The sequence below is a fragment of the Miniopterus schreibersii genome (genome assembly GCF_964146895.1).
Source record: "Miniopterus schreibersii genome assembly, chromosome: 6".
In the NCBI taxonomy this organism is placed as follows: Eukaryota; Metazoa; Chordata; class Mammalia; order Chiroptera; family Miniopteridae; genus Miniopterus; species Miniopterus schreibersii.
Window position 1 is genome coordinate 5,526,243 of NC_138107.1, and position 17,838 is coordinate 5,544,080.

Genomic DNA, 17,838 nt, shown 5'->3' on the forward strand with positions numbered 1-17,838 from the left:
AAGAACCAAAGGTAGGATTTATTAGGGGCTCAGTCATCCTCTGGAAGTCAGGGGGCATTGAAGTTTGTGAGAGGAACATGGCAGGAACAGGGCTCATCATGGTGGGACTGTGCTGGAGTCAGAAACTGACTCCGTAACCTGGCGTACCCAGTGCAGGTACGGGGAGTTTCCCTGCTCCACGGGCAATGAAATCACCTCAGCCACTTCGTAAGGGTGCACAGAGCTGTGAAAAAAGGAGGGGTGTCACTCAAAGGCTACCCAAAAGAGCCCAACTCCTCACACTGCCCAGCAAGTCCCACCCCACAGTACCCACCCTCACCCCCGCCATTTCCAAGTTCTCACCGAACATAATCTGTCAAAGCTGGAACCAAGGAACTTTGGGTTTTAATCATCTAAGGGGTGAAGACAAACATGGTGAGTTGATTTCAGGATCTCATGAAGGAGAGGGGTCAAAGGGGTCAGAGAACTGAGGTTTTGTGGGGTGGGGAAATGATTCTCACCATCAGCACCTCACTGTCCTCCTCAATCTTTCCTTTCCACTCATAGCTGAAAAGGTCAGGGAGAGAGTGTTGTGGGAGCAAAGATTTTTTCCCCAAGGAAAAAGGCTGCTAGCTAAAGCTGCTAGCCTTAGGTTAACCCCCAACTCCTATGACTCACATGGATGTAATCTGAGGGATGAGGTTGACGCAGGCTGCCAGGCGCTTCTCCACCACAGCCCTAAAGGTGAAGTGACAGACTCATTCAGAGTGCCCCATGACCCGGATTTTTGCACTGCCAGCCAAGAGACAGGTTTCCAAAGCTGGATCAGGCAGGAAACAGCGGGAGGGCACTCCAACACCCCCAACTCTCCCTCATGATCATCCTCTCTCCACACTCGGGTTCCCACCTGGCGATCTCCTTGGCGACCTTCTCATTGGGGCAGGTGACAAAGGCTGCAGAAACTGAGCCAGGAACATAACGGGAATCTGAGGCCGGCGAGGGCTGGGCTGGGGGGCTTCCTGAAGCCATGGACAGCAGGGCTCGGGGTAGCAACAGAAGGCGGGAGGCCACAGGCAGCAGGGCCGGCATCCAAAGAAGCGACAGGAGCAGAGCGGCCTGGGAGCAGGCGGTGAATTTGGTGTCTCCTCACAAATACCCCAGGCAACTGCACCCCAGAAACCCTTCGTTTGGATAGACAATCGGGTCCTGCCCTCCCTCGTCTGCACCCTGAAGGAAAAGGTCCCTGAAGCTGGAAGAGAAGCGTGAAAGATTAAGGCATAGGCTCGGTTTTACTCCCTCCTCAGGAGCCAACCTCTGCGGTTTTGAGTGGGAATGGTGGTCGAGGTTTCGAGGACCGGAAGGGGCGGGGCCGGTCACTCACCCCTCCGCCGAGCAGGATTGCGGGAGCCCGCACCCCTTTCATGCAGCCTATGCTGGTGGAAGACAGTTGAATATCAAAGGCGACAAGTTACGCCGAGAAAGGACCCCACATCCAGGAAGAGTGGACTCTTCTTACCTGGGCAGCAGCCACGTGATAAGAAAACAACGCACACCACGTGACAGGAGAAGCTGAGCCTCCGGAGCCAGCCAATCGGGGCCCTAGGATGGCCCAAGTTGCCCCGCCTCCTGGTGAGGGAGGTGCGAAGGGGAGCTGGCCAATGGGTAGAAGGCTCTGCAGCCGTGCACGGAAACGGTACGCCCGTTTCCGGAAATGGCCAATGGCAAGCTGAGGAGAGCCGCTGCGGCGTTCCACTGTCACGTGAGGGGGCCGGGCCCCACGGGTGGCGGTAATCTCAATGAGTGACGCGAAGTAGCCAATCGCAGGCCAGCCCTGCAGGCCACGTGACGAAAGAGCTGGCGCTAGGAAAGCGGGGCTGGAGACCCCGCAGACTCGATGCGTCAGGTTGTAGAGTGGGGAACCGTCCTTCAGCCCCAGAGTGTGCCTCACAACAGCCCAACACTGTTCCGAGACCTGGAGGAGCGGGGGGGGGGGGGGGGGGGGGGGGAGAGCGCCCCCTGCCCGTTTGGTTAGGACTGACACTGCCTGGGTTGGGAATGACCGATAATCCGAGAAGCCAGCAGTGCCAGGGTAAGGGGGAGTGAATAGGCAGGCACGGGCATGTGTAGGTGAGGAAAAGACGTATTTTTAAAGGATGGTGCGAGTCCCTGTAAATGGGATGATAGAAATGGGGCTACAGGCGCATCGGCCTTCTTAACTTGAAACCCCAAAACTGGAGACAGACTGGTAAATCCGAGGAAAGTACAGATGAGGGCTGCAGGTTGGGACAGAGAGAGGATACCAGGAAGTAGTGATGGTCCTTTTGTCCCATATCCCCTCCCTATTTCAGTCTCCAGGGCTGGTCTACCTGTCAGCTTTGGGTCTCCTTCCCTTAACCCATCCCCCTAGGAGCCAGGACCTGCCCTAAATAACCTCCCTGGGGCGCAAGCACATCCTGTGACCCAAAAATGGAGAGAGGGGCCAATGAGAGGAGAGCGGTGGGAGGATGAAGCAGAGTAAAAGGCTCTTGCCACTTCCCCTACTCAGTGTTCCTCCCCCTCCAAGGTCTAGGGTCCGGGGTCAGCTGGGTGGGCGTGGCCGGTCATTTCCCAGGCTGATGGCAGAATTCTTTCATACCTACCTCTCTGGGGTTGGGGTCTCCTCGAGATCTCTGTCTCTGTTTTGGACTTTGTTTCTGAGATACATCTCTGTGGGGTCTTTTCCGTGTTTGCATTGGGATCTTTCTCAGGCCTGGGTTTTTTTGGTGGGTTGTTTTTTTTTCTGTTTTACTGATTTGTTTTCCTGGGTCTGTGATCACTCTCTCTCCAAGGTCTTTCAAACTCTTTATGAATTTGGGGTCGTTGAGTTCTGAATCTCTGCACTAGTTGAGTGCCTTCCTTCCTCCCTCCCTCCCTCCCTCCCTCCCTCCCTCCCTCCTTCCTTCCTTCCTTCCTTCCTTCCTTCCTTCCTTCCTTCCTTCCTTCCTTCCTTCCTCTCTCCACCCCCCTCTCCCCCTTCCCCCTTTTCCCCCCTCCTGCCCCCAAGCCCAAGGTTTGGAGTTTTCTGTATCTGGGGTCTCTGATTGATATCTCTCTCTGAGTCTGAGTTCTATAATTCTAGGTCTGGGTTCTTTCTGAATCTGGGTCTAGGCCTCTGGTCTTGGTCCCTGAAATTACCATGAGTCTAGAGTCCAACATTTCTGTAGCTATGGAGAATCTTTTTGAAACTGGTTGCTCAGATTTTGATCTTTGACCCCTCTCTCAAGGGGGTCTGTTTTTTGGGGGGTTGTCTTTGGTTTTACTGAGGTTGAGATCTGTTTTCCTCTAGATTTTGGATTTGTGCCTCAGCTTAACCCCCCCAACCCCCACCTCCCTGGAGTCAAGGTATCTTTCTCCGGGTCAGGGGTCTCCTGCTCTGAGGGTCTGTGATCTGCATCGTTAGAACTGTTCTCTCCCGGTTGTTTTTGAGTCAGGGGTCTCTGTCTCTCCGGTTTCCACCGGGAGGGGTGGGGGCTGCAGAGTCTCTCTCTCCTCCTCCTCCTGCTCTCTCCTCTCTCGCTCACTCCCCCGCCCCCCTCTCTCTCTCCCGGCTGCCGCTGCTGCCGTTGGCTCCTATTCTCCTCCTCCTCCTCCTCTCTCCTCCTCTCTGCTCTTCTCTGCTCCACTCTCCTCCTCTCTCCTCCTCCTCCTCTTCCACCTCCTCCTCCTTCTCCCCCTCTCTCTCCCCCTCTTTCTCTCTTCTCTTTCTCCCCCGTCCCCCGCCCCCTCCCTCCCAGGCCTGATGAGCAGGTCTCGCGCCTCCATCCATCGGGGGAGCATCCCCGCGATGTCCTATGCCCCCTTCAGAGGTACGGTGGTGAGGGGAGGGGGAGGGACAGTTGGGGGGGGCAAAGGGGGGAGGGGCAGGGCGAGGAGGGGGCAGAGCCGAGGCCAGGGAGGGGAGCGGCTGAAATGGAGGGAGACAGGAGGACTGGGAAGATAGGATAGGAGCAATGAGGAAGGGGGGATTGGAGGCAGAGGACAGGGGTAGATAAGGACCGGAGGGACCAGGAAACAGGCCTTAAAGAGGGCTGAGGTGAAAATGATGAAGGGGAAAGAAGATCGCCAGCAAGGGTGGGAAGATAGGATAGGGTTGGAGGAAGAGCTGCAGAAATAATTTGAAGGTGGGAGCTGAGAGATGAGGAAAATACCAAGGAAATAGAAGAGCAGAGTCAGGACAGGGGCTAGGAGGGGGAAATGAAACCAGGGTTGCAAAGAGAAGCCAAGAAGATGGGGGCCAGAATATGGTGGGGGGCTCAGAGAATGGTATGGGGTAGAAAAAGAGAGGCGGATGGAGGAAGAGAAGGGGCCAGATGGAGAGAGAGGGAGGCAGTGTGTGGGGGGAGGAATGGAGGGTCCAGATGGAGGGAAGAGAAGAGAGGGAATGGGTTGGGGGAGGAGAGACCAGGGCAGGGGGAGGGCCAAATATGTGTGTGTTTGTTGAGAGGGGAGGGGGGCAATACAGGTAAGACTGAGTGATGGGAGTAGGGGGGCACGTTAGAGTGCCCAGACTTGGATCCTCATTAAGGCCCTTTACCCACGCAATGTAACCCCTGGGGTCTTATCTGCTTCATTCACTTTACCACTTTTACTCCCCTCCCCCACCTCCAATCCTTATTTCCATTTCCCCCTCCCTCCTCTGGTGTCCATCACCTATATCTTTCCCCCCATATGGTGTCCGTTCCTTATATGAGTCCCCCTTCTGTCCTTCCCCTATATCAGTCCCTTCTCTGGTGTCCATTCTCTCTCTCCCTCTCTTCTTTCTGGTAGCTCCCTATATCTCTACCACCTCTTCACCCCCTCCTTCTGGACCCCCCTTGTTCTAGTACTCCTATTAGGTCCACATCATTTCCTCTGCCCCTTGTCCATTTGGGCCCTTCTGGTATATTTTCTTGCACTAGGGATTTGCCGTCATTTCTACCTTCCCTTCTAGATCCATCCAGGTTATTTGTCCCCCAGCCCATTATCTATTCCCTACCTGTTCCTCATCTTGTCACCACAAGCCTAATTGTCTCCAATTTCCCCTAATACTCAACTTCTTATCACCCATTCCTCTTTTCTTATCTCTACTTTCTGGGGTGTTGGAGACTTGGGGTGCAAAGACACAGGTTTTGATGGTTGGAACAGGGCCCACAAGAGACCCCCATCTGAGCCCTGTGGGATTTCTCATCCTAGTAAGCCTTTCCCCTTTCTCAGCTGTGTTCCTCTGTCTCTTGTATCTGCCTCCCAGAATCGTCCTTAAGTCCAGACAGAGAGAGAGAGAGAGAGAGTGTGTGTGTGTGTGTGTGTGTGTTTCCAGAGTTGCTCCTAAGCTAAGTTCCCTGTGTCCTTCCCTGCTCGCAGGAAGAAGGTTCCCCCTGAAGTCTAACCCGCCTCCCTGTGGCTGCAGCCTGAACCAGTCCCTCCCATAATGACTATGTGTATCAACAGATTTCTCCTCTGGGGGTCCTCAGAGTCTGAGTGCAGTGGGCATGCTGCTTGCAGTGTCTGCAGTCTCATAGCCTTGGTGATCTCCAGATCTGGAGGGTATGGCTTAGAGAGTCTCCGAGATGGCACTGAGGTAGTGAGTCTTTCAAAGTATTGGGATTTCTAGATATCTATATTCTGGGGATTCATCTCTGACTGATCTGCAGGTTGGGTAAATTTGAAGAACATATTTATAGACAGAAAGGGGCTAGATTTTTCAAAGCTCTCCTACACAGGGCATTCCGTTGGAATGAAGCTCAAAGGCCAGTTAGTTCTTTTTCCTGCAATATACCCATGATTACCCTGTAAAGGTGACAGAATTTAATGTTTCTTCCTCAACTCTCTCACACTTTGATACCTTAAGCCTATTTTCTATCACTTTGATGTCACCAATTTGATTTCCCTCTTACTCCTTGCCCTGTGTCCCTGTGGTGGTGTGAGCATCGGGGTTTAAAGAAGAGGCAGTCTGCAGGGATGGTAGCATGGGGAGAAGAACAGCAGAGCTGGGCAAGGGTGACCCTGGGGGCACCTCGGAACATGGGCCACCCTTGGTCTACTGTTCTTTTCTAGAAGTGTTGTCCTCATGCCCAGCTCCAGTCTTTGGAGGCCCGCTCTGTGTCACAGGCCTGAATCCTCCATTCTTTCCTCTTTCTTCTTCAAGCTCCTCACTGTGCCTTGGGAAGGTTCCAAACCCTTGGACTTGGCTTCTATCCTGTCCATGGAGACTAGGTGGGGAGAGGGGTATTAAATCTTTGATCTTTCTGACTGAGTGGTTGAGCGTCGACCTAGGATCCAGGAGATCGTGGTTCGATTCCCGGTCAGGGCACATGCCCGGGTTGTGGGCTCGATCCCCAGTCAGGGCTTGCAGGAGGCAGCCGATCAATGATGACTCTTTCATCACTGATGTTTCTCTCTCTCAACCTCTCCCTTCCTCTCTCTGAAATCAATAAAGATTTTTTTTAAAAAAGGAAAGTGTCATGATCAAGTTAAAAAATATATATATCTTTGAGCATGAAGTGGGGGAAGAGATCAATTCAGTCTCTATTCTCACTCCCTGGCCCTTTCACAGCAAGGTGCTGTCAAGACCCATTCTCCCCCTACCACCTAAAGAACTAGAACTTTCCCCAAAGGATGAACAGGGTTGGGCTAGGAGAGGAGGGAGCAGAGGATAGAGGAAAGGCAGGAGGGGAGGCCTGCTCATGTCTCTGACTCTGAATAGGTAAGCTCCCTCACTTTCTTTTTAAAAAATATATCTTTATTGACTTCAGAGAGAGGGGGAGAGACAGAAACATCAATGATGAGAGAATCATTGATTGGCTGCCTCCTGCACGCCCCCCCCCCCCCGGGGACTGAGCCTGGAACCCAGACATGTGCTCTGACCTAGAATCAAACATCAATCTCCTGGATCATAGGTCGACAGTCATTTAGCCCTGCTGGCTGGGCTCTCTCCCTTTCTTTTCCAGATGTTTAGCTCCCAGAATCTTATGACCCACATGTTCCTACACCCCCACGCACACCCTTCTTTTCTACAGCTGTGTAGCTTTCCTCTTACTCTCCTGCAGATGGGTCATGCCACCATTCAAGTTCTTGTCTTCTTCAGTTATTTGGATGTCCTCCCATTTTCCAGACACCTGCCACCAACCTCTGTGTTTCTCTTCTGCCAGTTAGCTGCCCTCTACCTTTTCATTTTTTTGAAGTGATGGAGAGCTCCTTCATCTTTTTCTGCCTCCAAATTTATACCCTTTCTGTCATGATATAATTCCCCTCCCTGAGCCACCCTTCCAGTTTCTTTCCGAAAGTCAACAGAGCCCTGTGGTGTGATTCCCGCCCCTCTTCCCCCCTGCCCAACCGCACCCCCCCACACACACAGAGGCTCATCTTCTGTTCTTCTATTTCAAGTTACCAGGTGCCTCACCCCCATCTGTGATCTCAAGGCAGGTGGGGTCCCTTTCTCCCACTTTGTGGACTCTTCTTACCATTTTCGGCCTCTGTCTCCCAAATGCATAGAGCTCCCTTACTGTTTCTGTGTGTCTCTGTCCCCCAGATGTACGGGGACCCCCTATGCACCGAACCCAATACGTTCATTCCCCATATGACCGTCCTGGTTGGAACCCTCGGTTTTGCATCATCTCGGGGAACCAGCTTCTCATGCTGGATGAGGACGAGGTGAGCAGGGTGGGAAGGCTGGGCAGAGAGCACTGGGTAGCAGGGGTAATGTGGTGAGGGAGAGGGGAGAGGGCAGGAGGCACAAAGGCAGGCCAAGGCCATTTGCAAGCGGTGGGAGGAGGGCGGCCATTGAGATCTGGGCTGGGGTTGAAAAGGGGCAAGCGTTCTCTCACCTTGGCTGGTGGGTCTTTGAGGGCCATGTGCAGTGCTGGAGATGTGATTCTGAAAATTTGGAGGGTACCTCCTGTTTTCACCTGCCCATGTTGTGGGATAGGTTAGGATGGGAAAGAGAAATTTAAGTGTGAAGAAACTGGGATTGCTTTTAGAGGGATCACCTGATCCTCAGGAACCCCTCCTCTTCCCCCACTGAGCAAGACCCATCACTCACCACTCAGGCATGGGGCAGAGTGCAGGGAGGGGGAATTGAGCCACTCGTGGGGGAAAAGGCAGAGGAGAGTAGAGTCTTTGGGAAACTAGGAGAGGGCTAAAGGGTCCTGGGAGAGAAATTACAGAGGTCAGTGGATGTTGGTGGGGACAGCGGTGAAGATTGGGAAGGTACCTGAGATCAGGGTTTAGAGAGACACAGAGGGCTTTTGCCAGGGATATTAGGAGGGAATATAAGGGAGGAGATGCCTGGAGATGAGGGGAACTGGGAGTATGGGGAGTTGTCTAAAACAGTAAGAAGAGTGAGATGGGACGGGGACTGGCCAGCGTGAAAGACATGAAATGAACAGAGGGCTCTTGTGGGCAGTGGTAGTCATACAGGGTGATGAGAGAGCCAGGAGAGTGTGGGTTCAGATTTGGGAGCTAGGTCAGTGGTGGAGGGCCCATCAGAAGAAATAGGGGATGGGAATATGAAGGGTGGATGTCCAGAAGTGTGGTTCAGGGAGTGAGGTGATTTGGGGAGTGATAGGGTAGCCTACAAGACCAGAGAGGTGGTGAGAGATGTGCACCAAAGCTGTTGGGGAGGTTGTGGTTAGAATTGGAGCTGGATTTAACCAGAGTTTTGAGAGGCAAGTGAGAGTGTGGAGAGATGACTGGGTGGAGAGCTTTCAGGCCATTGAGTAAAGCTGAGATATCTAGGGGAGGATGGTGTCTTTAAAGGGAGAGGTGGTTTGGGAGTAAAAGTTTTAAGCATTGGGGGACATGTGAGTGACTCGCTAGTGGTCACCAGTCTTGACCAAGGGTTTAGGGTCTATAGGATAAATTGGGGAAACCAGAACCAATAAGAGTGGGAACTGTTGTGAGGTGTGAGGATGAAGAGGGAGGACAATGGATGGGGTAATAAAGGAATGACAGGTGGGTACAGGTCGAGGGCACTGTGGGGACTGGTGCCAGAAAGCGGAAGGGCAACAGGAGTGGCCAGAATCCAGTAGGAAGGATGCAAGGGCAGATAGAATTTGGAAAATGAACCGTGTAAGGCCACAGGGGGCTGGAACTGGCTGGGTTGTGGAACCAGCTGAGGACTGGTGGGATGGAGGTGGTGCCTGCAGGGGTGGAGGAGACTGGAGGGTTGGAGAGGGGGAGGTTGGGAAGGAGGTGGCAAGGGGGAGATGGGGGTGAGGCTCAGAGAAGTAATGGCTAAAGGAAAGAAAGGAAGTGAGAGGCTGAGTCGGGGGTAATGGTAGGGGATGAAAGGTTGGGGGAGGTGACCAGGCCTTCTGGGGCGTGGGGAGGTTGGGTCCCAGTCTGGCCACAAGCCGGGCGTGGGAAGGATACAAGCTGTGGATCCTGATTATAAATGCAGCTTCTGCTACCCCCGTGACAGGCACGGAGGGAGCGAAGGGGCTGAGGGAGGTGGGAGGTTGGGAGGAAAGCAGGGAGCATGGAGGACCTGAAGGTCAAGGGGAAAGTGGATTCAGGGAGTAGCAAACTCCTGAGGGGTTTCGGGAAGAGCAGAGTGGGGTTTGGGAGAATTCCCTGGAGGATGTTTCAACAGAAATGGAGGGAGAAGAGAGTGGGACAGGAGGGAATGAAGGAGAGAGACTTGGAGAAACGGGAAAGAGAAATCGGATCACCCAGAGACACTTAAAAGAGTATCGAGGGGCAAGGGCCGAAGGTGGGCAGGCCCGAAGGAAGGGGAGGTTCAGCCTGCTTGCGGGGGGAGGGAAAGAGGGGGGACGGCCGGGGCCGTGAGCTCTGACACACCCCGCATCCCTTAGATACACCCCCTTCTGATCCGGGACCGGAGGAGCGACTCCAGCCGCAACAAACTGCTGAGACGCACAGTCTCCGTGCCGGTGGAGGGGCGGCCCCACGGCGAGCATGGTACGGCGGCCGAGCAGCTCTGGTGCCCCGGACAGTCGCGGGGAGAGGGCTGCAGGTGGACCGGGCTGCGGGGCGGAGGAAGTCGGGGGGCTGAAGGAGTAGTCGGGGGCTGGGAAGGCGGAGACAGCCTCGCGTCCTGCGAGTAGGGGCGGAGGAGGAGAGGCGCCCTCCTCTGGGATCTGGAGCGGGACCGGGGCTGTGGGTGACAGTCCTTACTCTGTTTCGCTCCCTTTTTCCTCTCCAACAGCGAAGCATGACTTTTCCTGGTGCTTGTAAAAATAGTCTCTTTAGATCTTTAGCATCCTGTTCGAGAGTTCCTGCCCCTCCCAAACCTTGGTCTGGGATCTTGGAGAGAATAACCTAGTTCCTGCCCTCCCCACCCCCACCCCCACCTCTGCCCCACCCCCACGCTCCTGATTCTTCCAGACCTGGCCTGTGGGCCCTCCCCTCTTTTCTTGCCCCCTTTGCCCTCTTCTCTTCAACTGCGTCTATTTTCTGCAACTCTATCACCCCCTTTCTCTTTCTCCCCATTTCTCTTATTTTCTCTACCCCTCTTGATTCCTCTGTCTCTCCGCTTGGCTCCGGGTGGAACTCCATCAGACCCCCATCTCATCTTCTTTCTGTCTGTAGAGCTATCTGTTCAGTCTGTCTCTCCAACTCTCTCTCTCTCCATCTGTCTCTTCCCCTCCCTCCCTCTTTCTGCCCCCCCACCCCCCTCTTTAGTCATTTAAAAAAAGATTTTTGTCTTCCTGAGAAGTTCGCTTAAAAGGTTTCCATGGGAACAGTGAGGGGAGATGAAGGCAGAGAACAGAGATTTGCAGCCAAGGTGTAGAGAGACACCCTCAGCCCCCGGAAACCCCCTCGTCACTGCCCCGTACCACTGTATTTCCCCTCCAGGACCAGGGATCCAGGGCCTCCGTCTCCCCCCGCCCCCCGACCCCTGGTGACTCCTTTCTTCCACCAGCTCCCCTCCCCTCCGGGATCCAGGCTTCCAGTTTCTCTTAGTGAAAGCCGGTGGCCTATCTCTAGCTCTTGGCTCCCTTCAGCCCTCTTCTGATAGGCCCAGGCCTCACTGCCCTTGAGGGTCAACTCTGGGACCCGGGTGGTTGGATGGCCTGGGATGTGTGCCATTGTCATGGAAACCTCTGACCAAGGGTGTGTGTGGGTAGCACATCTCTATGAGGCAAAGCCAGGTGGTGGTGGTGGTGGTGGTGTGTGTGTACAGAGAATGTGTGTGATGTCTGTTACATCTGTGTGTGTCATGCCCATGTCTGGGGAAGGTTTGTGTGTTGTGTGCACATGTGAATACCTGTGTGTCCAGGCCAGAATGGTCACGTGCTCATGGAGCATGTTTTTCATGTCTGGTGGTTGGTGTCTCTGCCCACATGTTCCCTATATTTCTTTTTACCCAGAGTCTTCAGGGTCTGCGGTCTCTGGTATGGGTCCCCTGTGTGGAGGCACCCATGTGTGTTTGGAGTTGGGGATGGTATGTGGAGGTTGTTGAGTTGGAGGTTCAGTAGGGGTTAGGAGGGGGTCCAGGGGTATATATATTTGGGGGAGCGTTTAGTGAAAGAGTTGATAGCTGGTGAACGTTTGAGGTTTACAGGGGGATTTGGAGTATGTAGAGGGCATGGAGGATGCTCAGGGGACAGGGATCTGGGGGTCCTGGGTGTGAAACAGTGTGTGCTGGGGCTGTGGATGCTGGAGCCCAGGAGAGGTCGCCGGACCTTTGAGGGGCATTGGATTCCAGGGCTCCTCCTCTGCTGGGTGGAGCTGCCGCCCCTCGTTCCCTCCGCAGTTTGGGGTAGGGGTTGTGCTCCGGAGGCGATAGTGGGAGGCCCAGTTGGTTTCGGGGGTCCCCTTGTCCCCCTCCCCCGTCTCTCTCGCTCTGTCTCCGGGCGACGGGGCTCGTGACAGAGGCGGCCACGGCAGCAGCGGTCGCCTAGCAACGGCGGCGGGGCCCGGGCAACGGCGGCAGCGGCGGGAGCGGCGGCGGAAGGAGCCGTTCCCGCGGCCGTCACCGCGCGGCCGTCCGGGCTGTCCCGGGCCCCGCCGCCGCCCCCACCGCGCCGGGCGGTGCGAGCCGGGCCGCACCGCCCCCTCTCCCGCCGCACCCCGCCCCTCCCCCGCGCAGGGGCGGAGCCCCTCCCCCGCCGGGGACCCCCCCATCCCCTGGGGGGCGGTGCAAGGTAAGGGCGGGACCACGCGGATCAGGAGCGCGCGTGGGGGGCGCGTGAGGGAGGGGGCGCGCGCGTGTGCGTGGGCTCGGGAGGGGGTGGGGAAGCCGCGGCGGCGGCGGCGGCGGCAGCTGCTCCCTCTGCATGTTCTCGCTGCATCTTCCGAGTGGGGGGAGTTATGGTAACTGAAGAGGGGGCAGCGGAGGTCCGCGGGGTGGGGGTGGGGGTGTCGGGGACCGGCCTCAGCCTCGTGGGGGCCAGGTTCTTATGCGCGCGTGGGCAGCCGGTGTGGGGTGGTCTTGGAGCTCCTCTGTGGAGGCGGCAGCCCGTGTGTCCACGTTTGTGTTCGTGCCCATACCCGTGTCCCCTGTGTGTCGGTGCCATGTGCACACGGGGGCCCACTTACTCTTGCACACATGTGCATCCAGCCAAGTGGAAACCTGTCCTGCCTTATCCTTCCTCTGCCCCAGACCTGTCTAGGGAGCTGCTAGGCTGGCCACTGGCTTGTGGGGCAGTCTGTGGCCATACTGGTACATGTCACCTCTGACCCTGAGCATGCACGTCCCTGACTGGGGCTCACCTCTGGTCAGTTTCCTGTCTGTGGGGATGTGTGGCTGCATGAGCAGGATTTTCTGTGTCCCTGGTGGCAGGTGTGTGTCTCTGCATGTGTGTTTCATCATTGATCTGGGTATCTGTGTCAGTCACAGCATGGGTGTCCAGGGTGTGTCTGGATGTGGGTGGTGTGCAAGTGGGGGGGAGGGGTAAGTGTGTGTGTTCTTTGGAATCCTACTGTAAATGAAATATTTTGGGCTAGGCAGGTGTGAGCCCCTACATGGTCAGGGAGTAAGGACAGAGAAGCTAAAAAGGGAAAGAGTGGGGTAAAGAGGAAAAGTGGGGAGAAAGAGGGAGAGGAGGAATGAGAGAGGCTTGGAGAGGAGCAGAGAGCCAGGGAGAAAGCTGGAGATTAGAATGTGGGATACAAGTAGATTTGGAGGAGAGGATAAGAGAGTTTAGGGTGAGGAACTGGGTGGAGACTTGGGAGAAGGGGGCTGGGAGATGGGGGAGGAAGAGTCAGACCTTTCTGTAAAGTGATTTCTGAGAGAAGAAAGTAGAAGATAGAGGAGGATCAGGGGAGGCCACTGGGACTTAGAGGCTGGCTCACAGTGAGTCCTGTCACTGCAGGGACTGTCATTAGAGGTTCCTGTCCCTGGCAAAGAGTTTTGTGCCCCATTTCTCTGCTCTCTGTCCAACTCTGTTCCTCATTTTGTTCTGCCAACCTCCCTCCTCTGGCTCCCCATGTGAGCTGCCAGCTGGATGTGACAAGGAAGAAAGGCCAAAGGGAAGGTTCCGGATTTAGGGGATTGCAAGGCAGGGGTAGATTCTGTGGGTGATGGCAAGATTAGAGAGGATGAAGAGGCGGGAGTTCAAGCTCTTGCTGTGTGTGTGTGTGAGAGAGCAATTGTGTGTGTATACAGGGTGTATACATGTGTGGGTGTGTGCACAATGCCTGTGTTACGGGTCTGTGTAGGTGGCTGTTATGTGTGTGCATGCGTGTATATGTTGTGCAGGGATGGGACAGAGACCCAGGATCACAGTGTATGAGGATCAGGTTTGCTGTGTGTGTACACGGGTGTGTGCTATGCTTTCTATACATGTCACTGCATGCAGCACTAATAACAGGATGTCCTGGGTTTTTGTCACTCTACCCCCTTTTCCTATGTTTTTCTGCTGTTATCTTTGTGGCAGTGATTCTTTGTAAGCCTGTGTGTATGTCGCCACCTTTGTACCTGTGACTTATGTGTGAGTTCATGGATCTTAGTTCCTGGTGATATGTGTAAGGTTGTATTACTTCCAAGAATCAAGTGAACCAATTAGCAAATTAGTTCTCCTTCTGTTAATTCTTTAGCTCCAAAGCAAAATTTTAGTGGATTTAAAGTTAGACTTTATGCCTTTATTATAGGAGCCTGCATCTGAAAATAATCGCTGAGCTAGGCTCCCTGGAATGAGAGTGAGGCAGCCGTACCTGAGAAATGCAGAGACTAGGACAAAGATATTCTGAGCCCTTGGATGTGTTGTTGAGTGTGTAACAGAAGGATAATTACCACATTTGTTCCTTGTTTTTTCTTTATCCTGGTAGCAATCAGGGATGCCTGTGTTGGAGTCAGGGAAGGGCTGGGGGAGGGGAAGGGGTTGTCCTGAGACGGAGTGGATGTAGTTGTTCTTTTCATGTGCATGAAGGATGTTTGTGCTTGTGAGACTCGGTGATACCTTGATGTGGTCGGGATCATGGTGTACTCAAGAATGTATCATGGTCATGTGTGAGTCTCAGGGCTAAATGTAATGTGCTGCCGACATGATTGCCTGTGGGACTTGGGCCACACGTCCACACCAGCAGCTCTCGTGTGTTTGGGTCCAAGTATGTCCTCCCCTGTTATGGTACTCATACATGTCTGAGCATGTACCAGTGTGGGGGGGTGGATCTGATTGTGGATCAGCATCTGATTGTGGATCGGCAGCACCCCCCTGCTCACAGTTGTTTCTACATCTTCTAAACACCTAGATCCATATGTAGTTTTGCATTGTGGTTCTCATATACATGTACCCCCATCACTCAGTGTATGTTTCTGTGCTTTACACATGTATTCCTGAGGGATTGACAAGGGCTCCTGTGTAATGGGATCTACATTTTTGTGTGCAGACATCCTAACACTTGGGTTTTAGAGGCAAAGGGAACCTGGGGACTGATTCTAGGACAATTTGCAGTTCTGGAAGCGAACTGTAAAATGTAGCTGTGGCCCTCCCTTGCTTTGGAATCTAGAGGGTTAACTGGCAGTTCTTCCGGTCCAACCCCCTCCAGCCTGTAGCTTCTCGTTGCCGTGGAGATGGTAGCCCCGCCCCTGATGCAGCACCTGCCCCCCCATTGGCTGCAGTGGTGACTGTGGGGCTGAGGGGGGAGCCCAGGCCTGGGCAGCCATTCTGGAGCTGGAACCGGAGCTTGGCATCCCCCACTTCCATTATCCTCTAGCCCCTCGACCCCCTAAATTCCCTGCCACCAGAGCCTCAGCTTTCCTCCTCCGAGCTGCCACCCCTCTAGATTCTTGGCAGTCCCAAGCTTCATCCGCATTCCCCTCCCCTCCTCTTATCCCACTCTCACTTGGGAGTCCCCCAACCCCCACTGCCCTTTTTCCCCACTCTCTTGCATTCTTCTCTTCTCCTTTCCCCTCCTTCCCTTCTAGTCTCTGCCACTGCAGTGCACGTGGAACCGGCCCCTTCTCCCCTCCCCCCTACCTGGCCCTTCCTTGAATTTTCTGTCCGTAGGCTTCTTCCCTTGCCACTCCTCACAGGTCTCTTCCAAGACTTCCCCCTCCAGTCCAGGGAGGGGGTCATGGGAGGCAGCCCTGGCCCTCCAGACAGATGGGGTTTCCAGGAGGAGGGGGTTAGGTGGAAGATGTGCCCAGCTGAGGGAAGAGGAAAGCTTGCCTATGGGCAATGACCTTAAACCCAACTTCCCCCCCCAGCTAGCCTCTTCCTGGGGGGGTGGGCACCAAGGACCTATCTTCTGTGGCTCTGTGTCCTTTATTATTCGGGCTTTCCTGACCCTCTCAGCCATGCCCCTCTGCTGACTGCCAGCCCCAGTCATGGGCCTAAGGCCTCCCACCCCCTCCCCCTCGGGGGGCTCCGGTTCGGGTTCCTTGCCCCCTTCTTCCCGCCGCCAGCCTCTCAGCCGCCGCTGCTCTTCCTGCTGCTTTCCGGGGGGTAGGTGAGGCTGGAGTGAGGGACAGAGGGAGGTGGGTGAATGTGCTGGGGCTGACAGCGACCCCCTCCCCAACTTCCCTCTGGCCCTTTCCTCCAGAATACCACTTGGGTCGCTCGAGGAGGAAGAGCGTCCCAGGGGGAAAGCAGTACAGCATGGAGGCCGCCCCCGCTGCACCCTTCCGGCCCTCGGTGAGTGAAGGTGCCTGCCAAGTGTGGCTCAGCTGGGGCCCCCCCTCCAGTCCCAGCTGGAGCCCCAGGATTTTGAGAAAAGGGAGAGGAACGGGAGGGATAGGGGAGAGAGAGAGATACTCCCCACCTCTTTGGCTCTGCCCCCCTACTTCTTAGACCAGCCCTCCCACCTTCTCCAAGCTGGTGTGTGTATATATGTGTGTGTTTGTGTATGTGCTCGCACCCGTGGGAGCAAAGGAAGACAAACGGGTAGCAGGATTCTTATCCCCCTTTCCTCACCCCTAAAGACTTCCCTTTACCCCCATCCCACCTTAAGCTGAGGGCCAAGCAGGTAGAACTGACCCTGCCCCAACCTACCCCATCCCCATTTCGCTCCCTCAGCAAGGCTTCCTGAGCCGGAGGCTAAAAAGCTCCATCAAACGCACGAAGTCACAGCCCAAACTTGACCGGACCAGCAGCTTTCGCCAGATCCTGCCTCGCTTTCGAAGTGCTGACCATGACCGGTACAGGGCTGGAGCGGGAGGGATGAGTTGATTGCTACTGGGGGCTCTACAGTGACATCCGAGGAATGGGTTTTATCTGAGTACCCAGGTTGAAGGCCTCAGATTGGCTGAGGCATGTTATGGGGTAAGGGACAGGGAGAGGTTGAGCAGAGAGACAGGAAAGAAAATGAAGGTGAAACAGGGGAGGGACTCTTCTAGCCCACAGAAGACTGGGCTCCAGCCCAGGATTGAAGGAGCTCTACAGAGGGACTGAGGGAGTGGTGGAGCCATTAGGGAATCCAGGGAAAGGGTGGGGGTTGGCAGGGGAAGGGCAGTGTGATCTAGGTAGAAGGGTGTGAGGGAAGGGCTGAAGGTTAGAGTGGGGCTGGGGCTGGCAGATACTAATGGATGAGAGCAGGGGGAGGCTGGCACAGGTGTACAGGCTAGGGAGGGGAGGCTATAGGGTTAATCCAGGGACTGAAGCGTGAGGATGAAGTCTGCTCCTATTGTCTGCTTCTTGGGGTCCCTCTTTGGGCTTCCCCCTTACCCAGTCACTCCCCGGGAAGAACCCTGTCCTTCCTTTCCCCCGTGTCTGGCCACCCCCAGGATTGGGCAGGTAGGGAGGTTGGGATAGGTGAGTCACACCGTCCCCTGCCCCCCTCCCATGCCACCAGAGCTGGATTTGGGGCCGTGGGGAGGGGGTGAGGGCATGGTATTCCTGGCCGCGGGGGCGGGGGGCCGGGGAGCGTGGTGCTGACGACAATGGAGCCCAATGACGGGGCTGCTATAAATAGTTTCATGGAGGCTCCCACACCCGAGCTCCCCCTCCTGCTTTCCTACTGCTCTCTACTCTTCACCCCCTAGCCGTCTCCATACTGCTCGCCCTCCTGTTCCTCAGTGTGCTTGCCCCCACCCCCAAGTCTCCTCAGCCCCCTTTGTCTTCTGCTCTCCCCTGTACTTCCTTCCCTCTCGGCCCCTTTCTATTCCCATGGCCATCTCTCTGGTTATCCCTCCTCACGGTCTCCCGTCCTCTGTATTTCTGCACATACCTTCGCCTCCCCCTTTCTTCTTCCTTCTCTAGCTCCTTTTCTTCCCCAGGCCCCAGTTTCAGTCTTTTCAGCCTCACTTTTCAGCCCAGCTTTCTCCTATTTCTTATGATTTCCCCCTCTTAGTTTCCTTGGCCTGATTACCACAAACCCTGATTCTGCTAAAGCTGCCCTCTTACCTCATTCATTCACTCTTTGAATTATTAAATGTTTGTAAGCACTAGCTGTGTGCCAGGCCCAGACGAACATCTTGGCACTAGCTCTTTACCTCCA

The 17,838-nt window shown here is 55.1% G+C and overlaps 2 protein-coding genes across 24 annotated transcripts in view; one reads left to right on the forward strand and one right to left on the reverse strand.

Annotated features, from left to right (window-relative positions):
- Positions 1-2: 2 nt before the first annotated feature.
- On the reverse strand, positions 3-1,577 carry CUTA (cutA divalent cation tolerance homolog). 4 transcript variants are annotated; one of them, XM_081140827.1, is made up of 7 exons: positions 1,496-1,539; positions 1,361-1,412; positions 887-1,228; positions 658-717; positions 501-546; positions 343-392; positions 3-223 (listed from the first exon to the last, which is right to left on the reverse strand). In XM_081140827.1, the coding sequence occupies exons 3-7, from the start codon at positions 1,066-1,068 to the stop codon at positions 97-99; spliced, it is 465 nt and encodes a 154-aa protein (XP_080996953.1). In that variant the 5' UTR covers positions 1,069-1,228; positions 1,361-1,412; positions 1,496-1,539; the 3' UTR covers positions 3-96. The 4 variants fall into 4 exon arrangements, with proteins under 4 accessions (XP_080996953.1, XP_080996951.1, XP_080996952.1 ...); XM_081140825.1 differs by having other exon boundaries at positions 887-1,095; positions 1,496-1,538; XM_081140826.1 differs by lacking the exon at positions 1,361-1,412 and having other exon boundaries at positions 1,496-1,577.
- Positions 1,578-3,715: 2,138 nt separating this feature from the next.
- Positions 3,716-17,838, forward strand: part of SYNGAP1 (synaptic Ras GTPase activating protein 1) — a 31,433-nt gene continuing 17,310 nt past the window's right edge. For 17 of the 20 annotated variants that reach the window (XR_013999077.1, XR_013999078.1, XR_013999079.1 and 14 more), the window contains exons 1-5: positions 3,716-3,824; positions 7,526-7,647; positions 9,810-9,915; positions 15,946-16,037; positions 16,419-16,540. Coding sequence is in view for 15 of the 20 variants with exons in the window: in XM_081141095.1 (XP_080997221.1) it covers positions 3,758-3,824; positions 7,526-7,647; positions 9,810-9,915; positions 15,946-16,037; positions 16,419-16,540 (509 nt within the window). In the remaining 5 variants the exon portion in view is untranslated. Of the gene's footprint in view, positions 3,825-7,525; positions 7,648-9,809; positions 9,916-12,072; positions 12,105-14,295; positions 15,853-15,945; positions 16,038-16,418; positions 16,541-17,838 lie in introns of those variants that run through there. The other 3 variants (XM_081141106.1, XM_081141102.1, XM_081141104.1) reach the window with 3 other exon arrangements.

Bases quoted from the DNA above. Each gene is read 5' to 3' on its own strand.
- CUTA (XM_081140825.1), bottom strand. From the start codon at position 1,402: ATGAAAGGGGTGCGGGCTCCCGCAATCCTGCTCGGCGGAGGG. The intron at 1,096-1,360 runs GTGAGTGACCGG...GCCTGCTCCCAG, and splicing joins CAATCCTGCTCGGCGGAGGG to GCCGCTCTGCTCCTGTCGCT. The intron at 224-342 runs GTGAGAACTTGG...CTTTTTTCACAG, and splicing joins GCTTTGACAGATTATGTTCG to CTCTGTGCACCCTTACGAAG.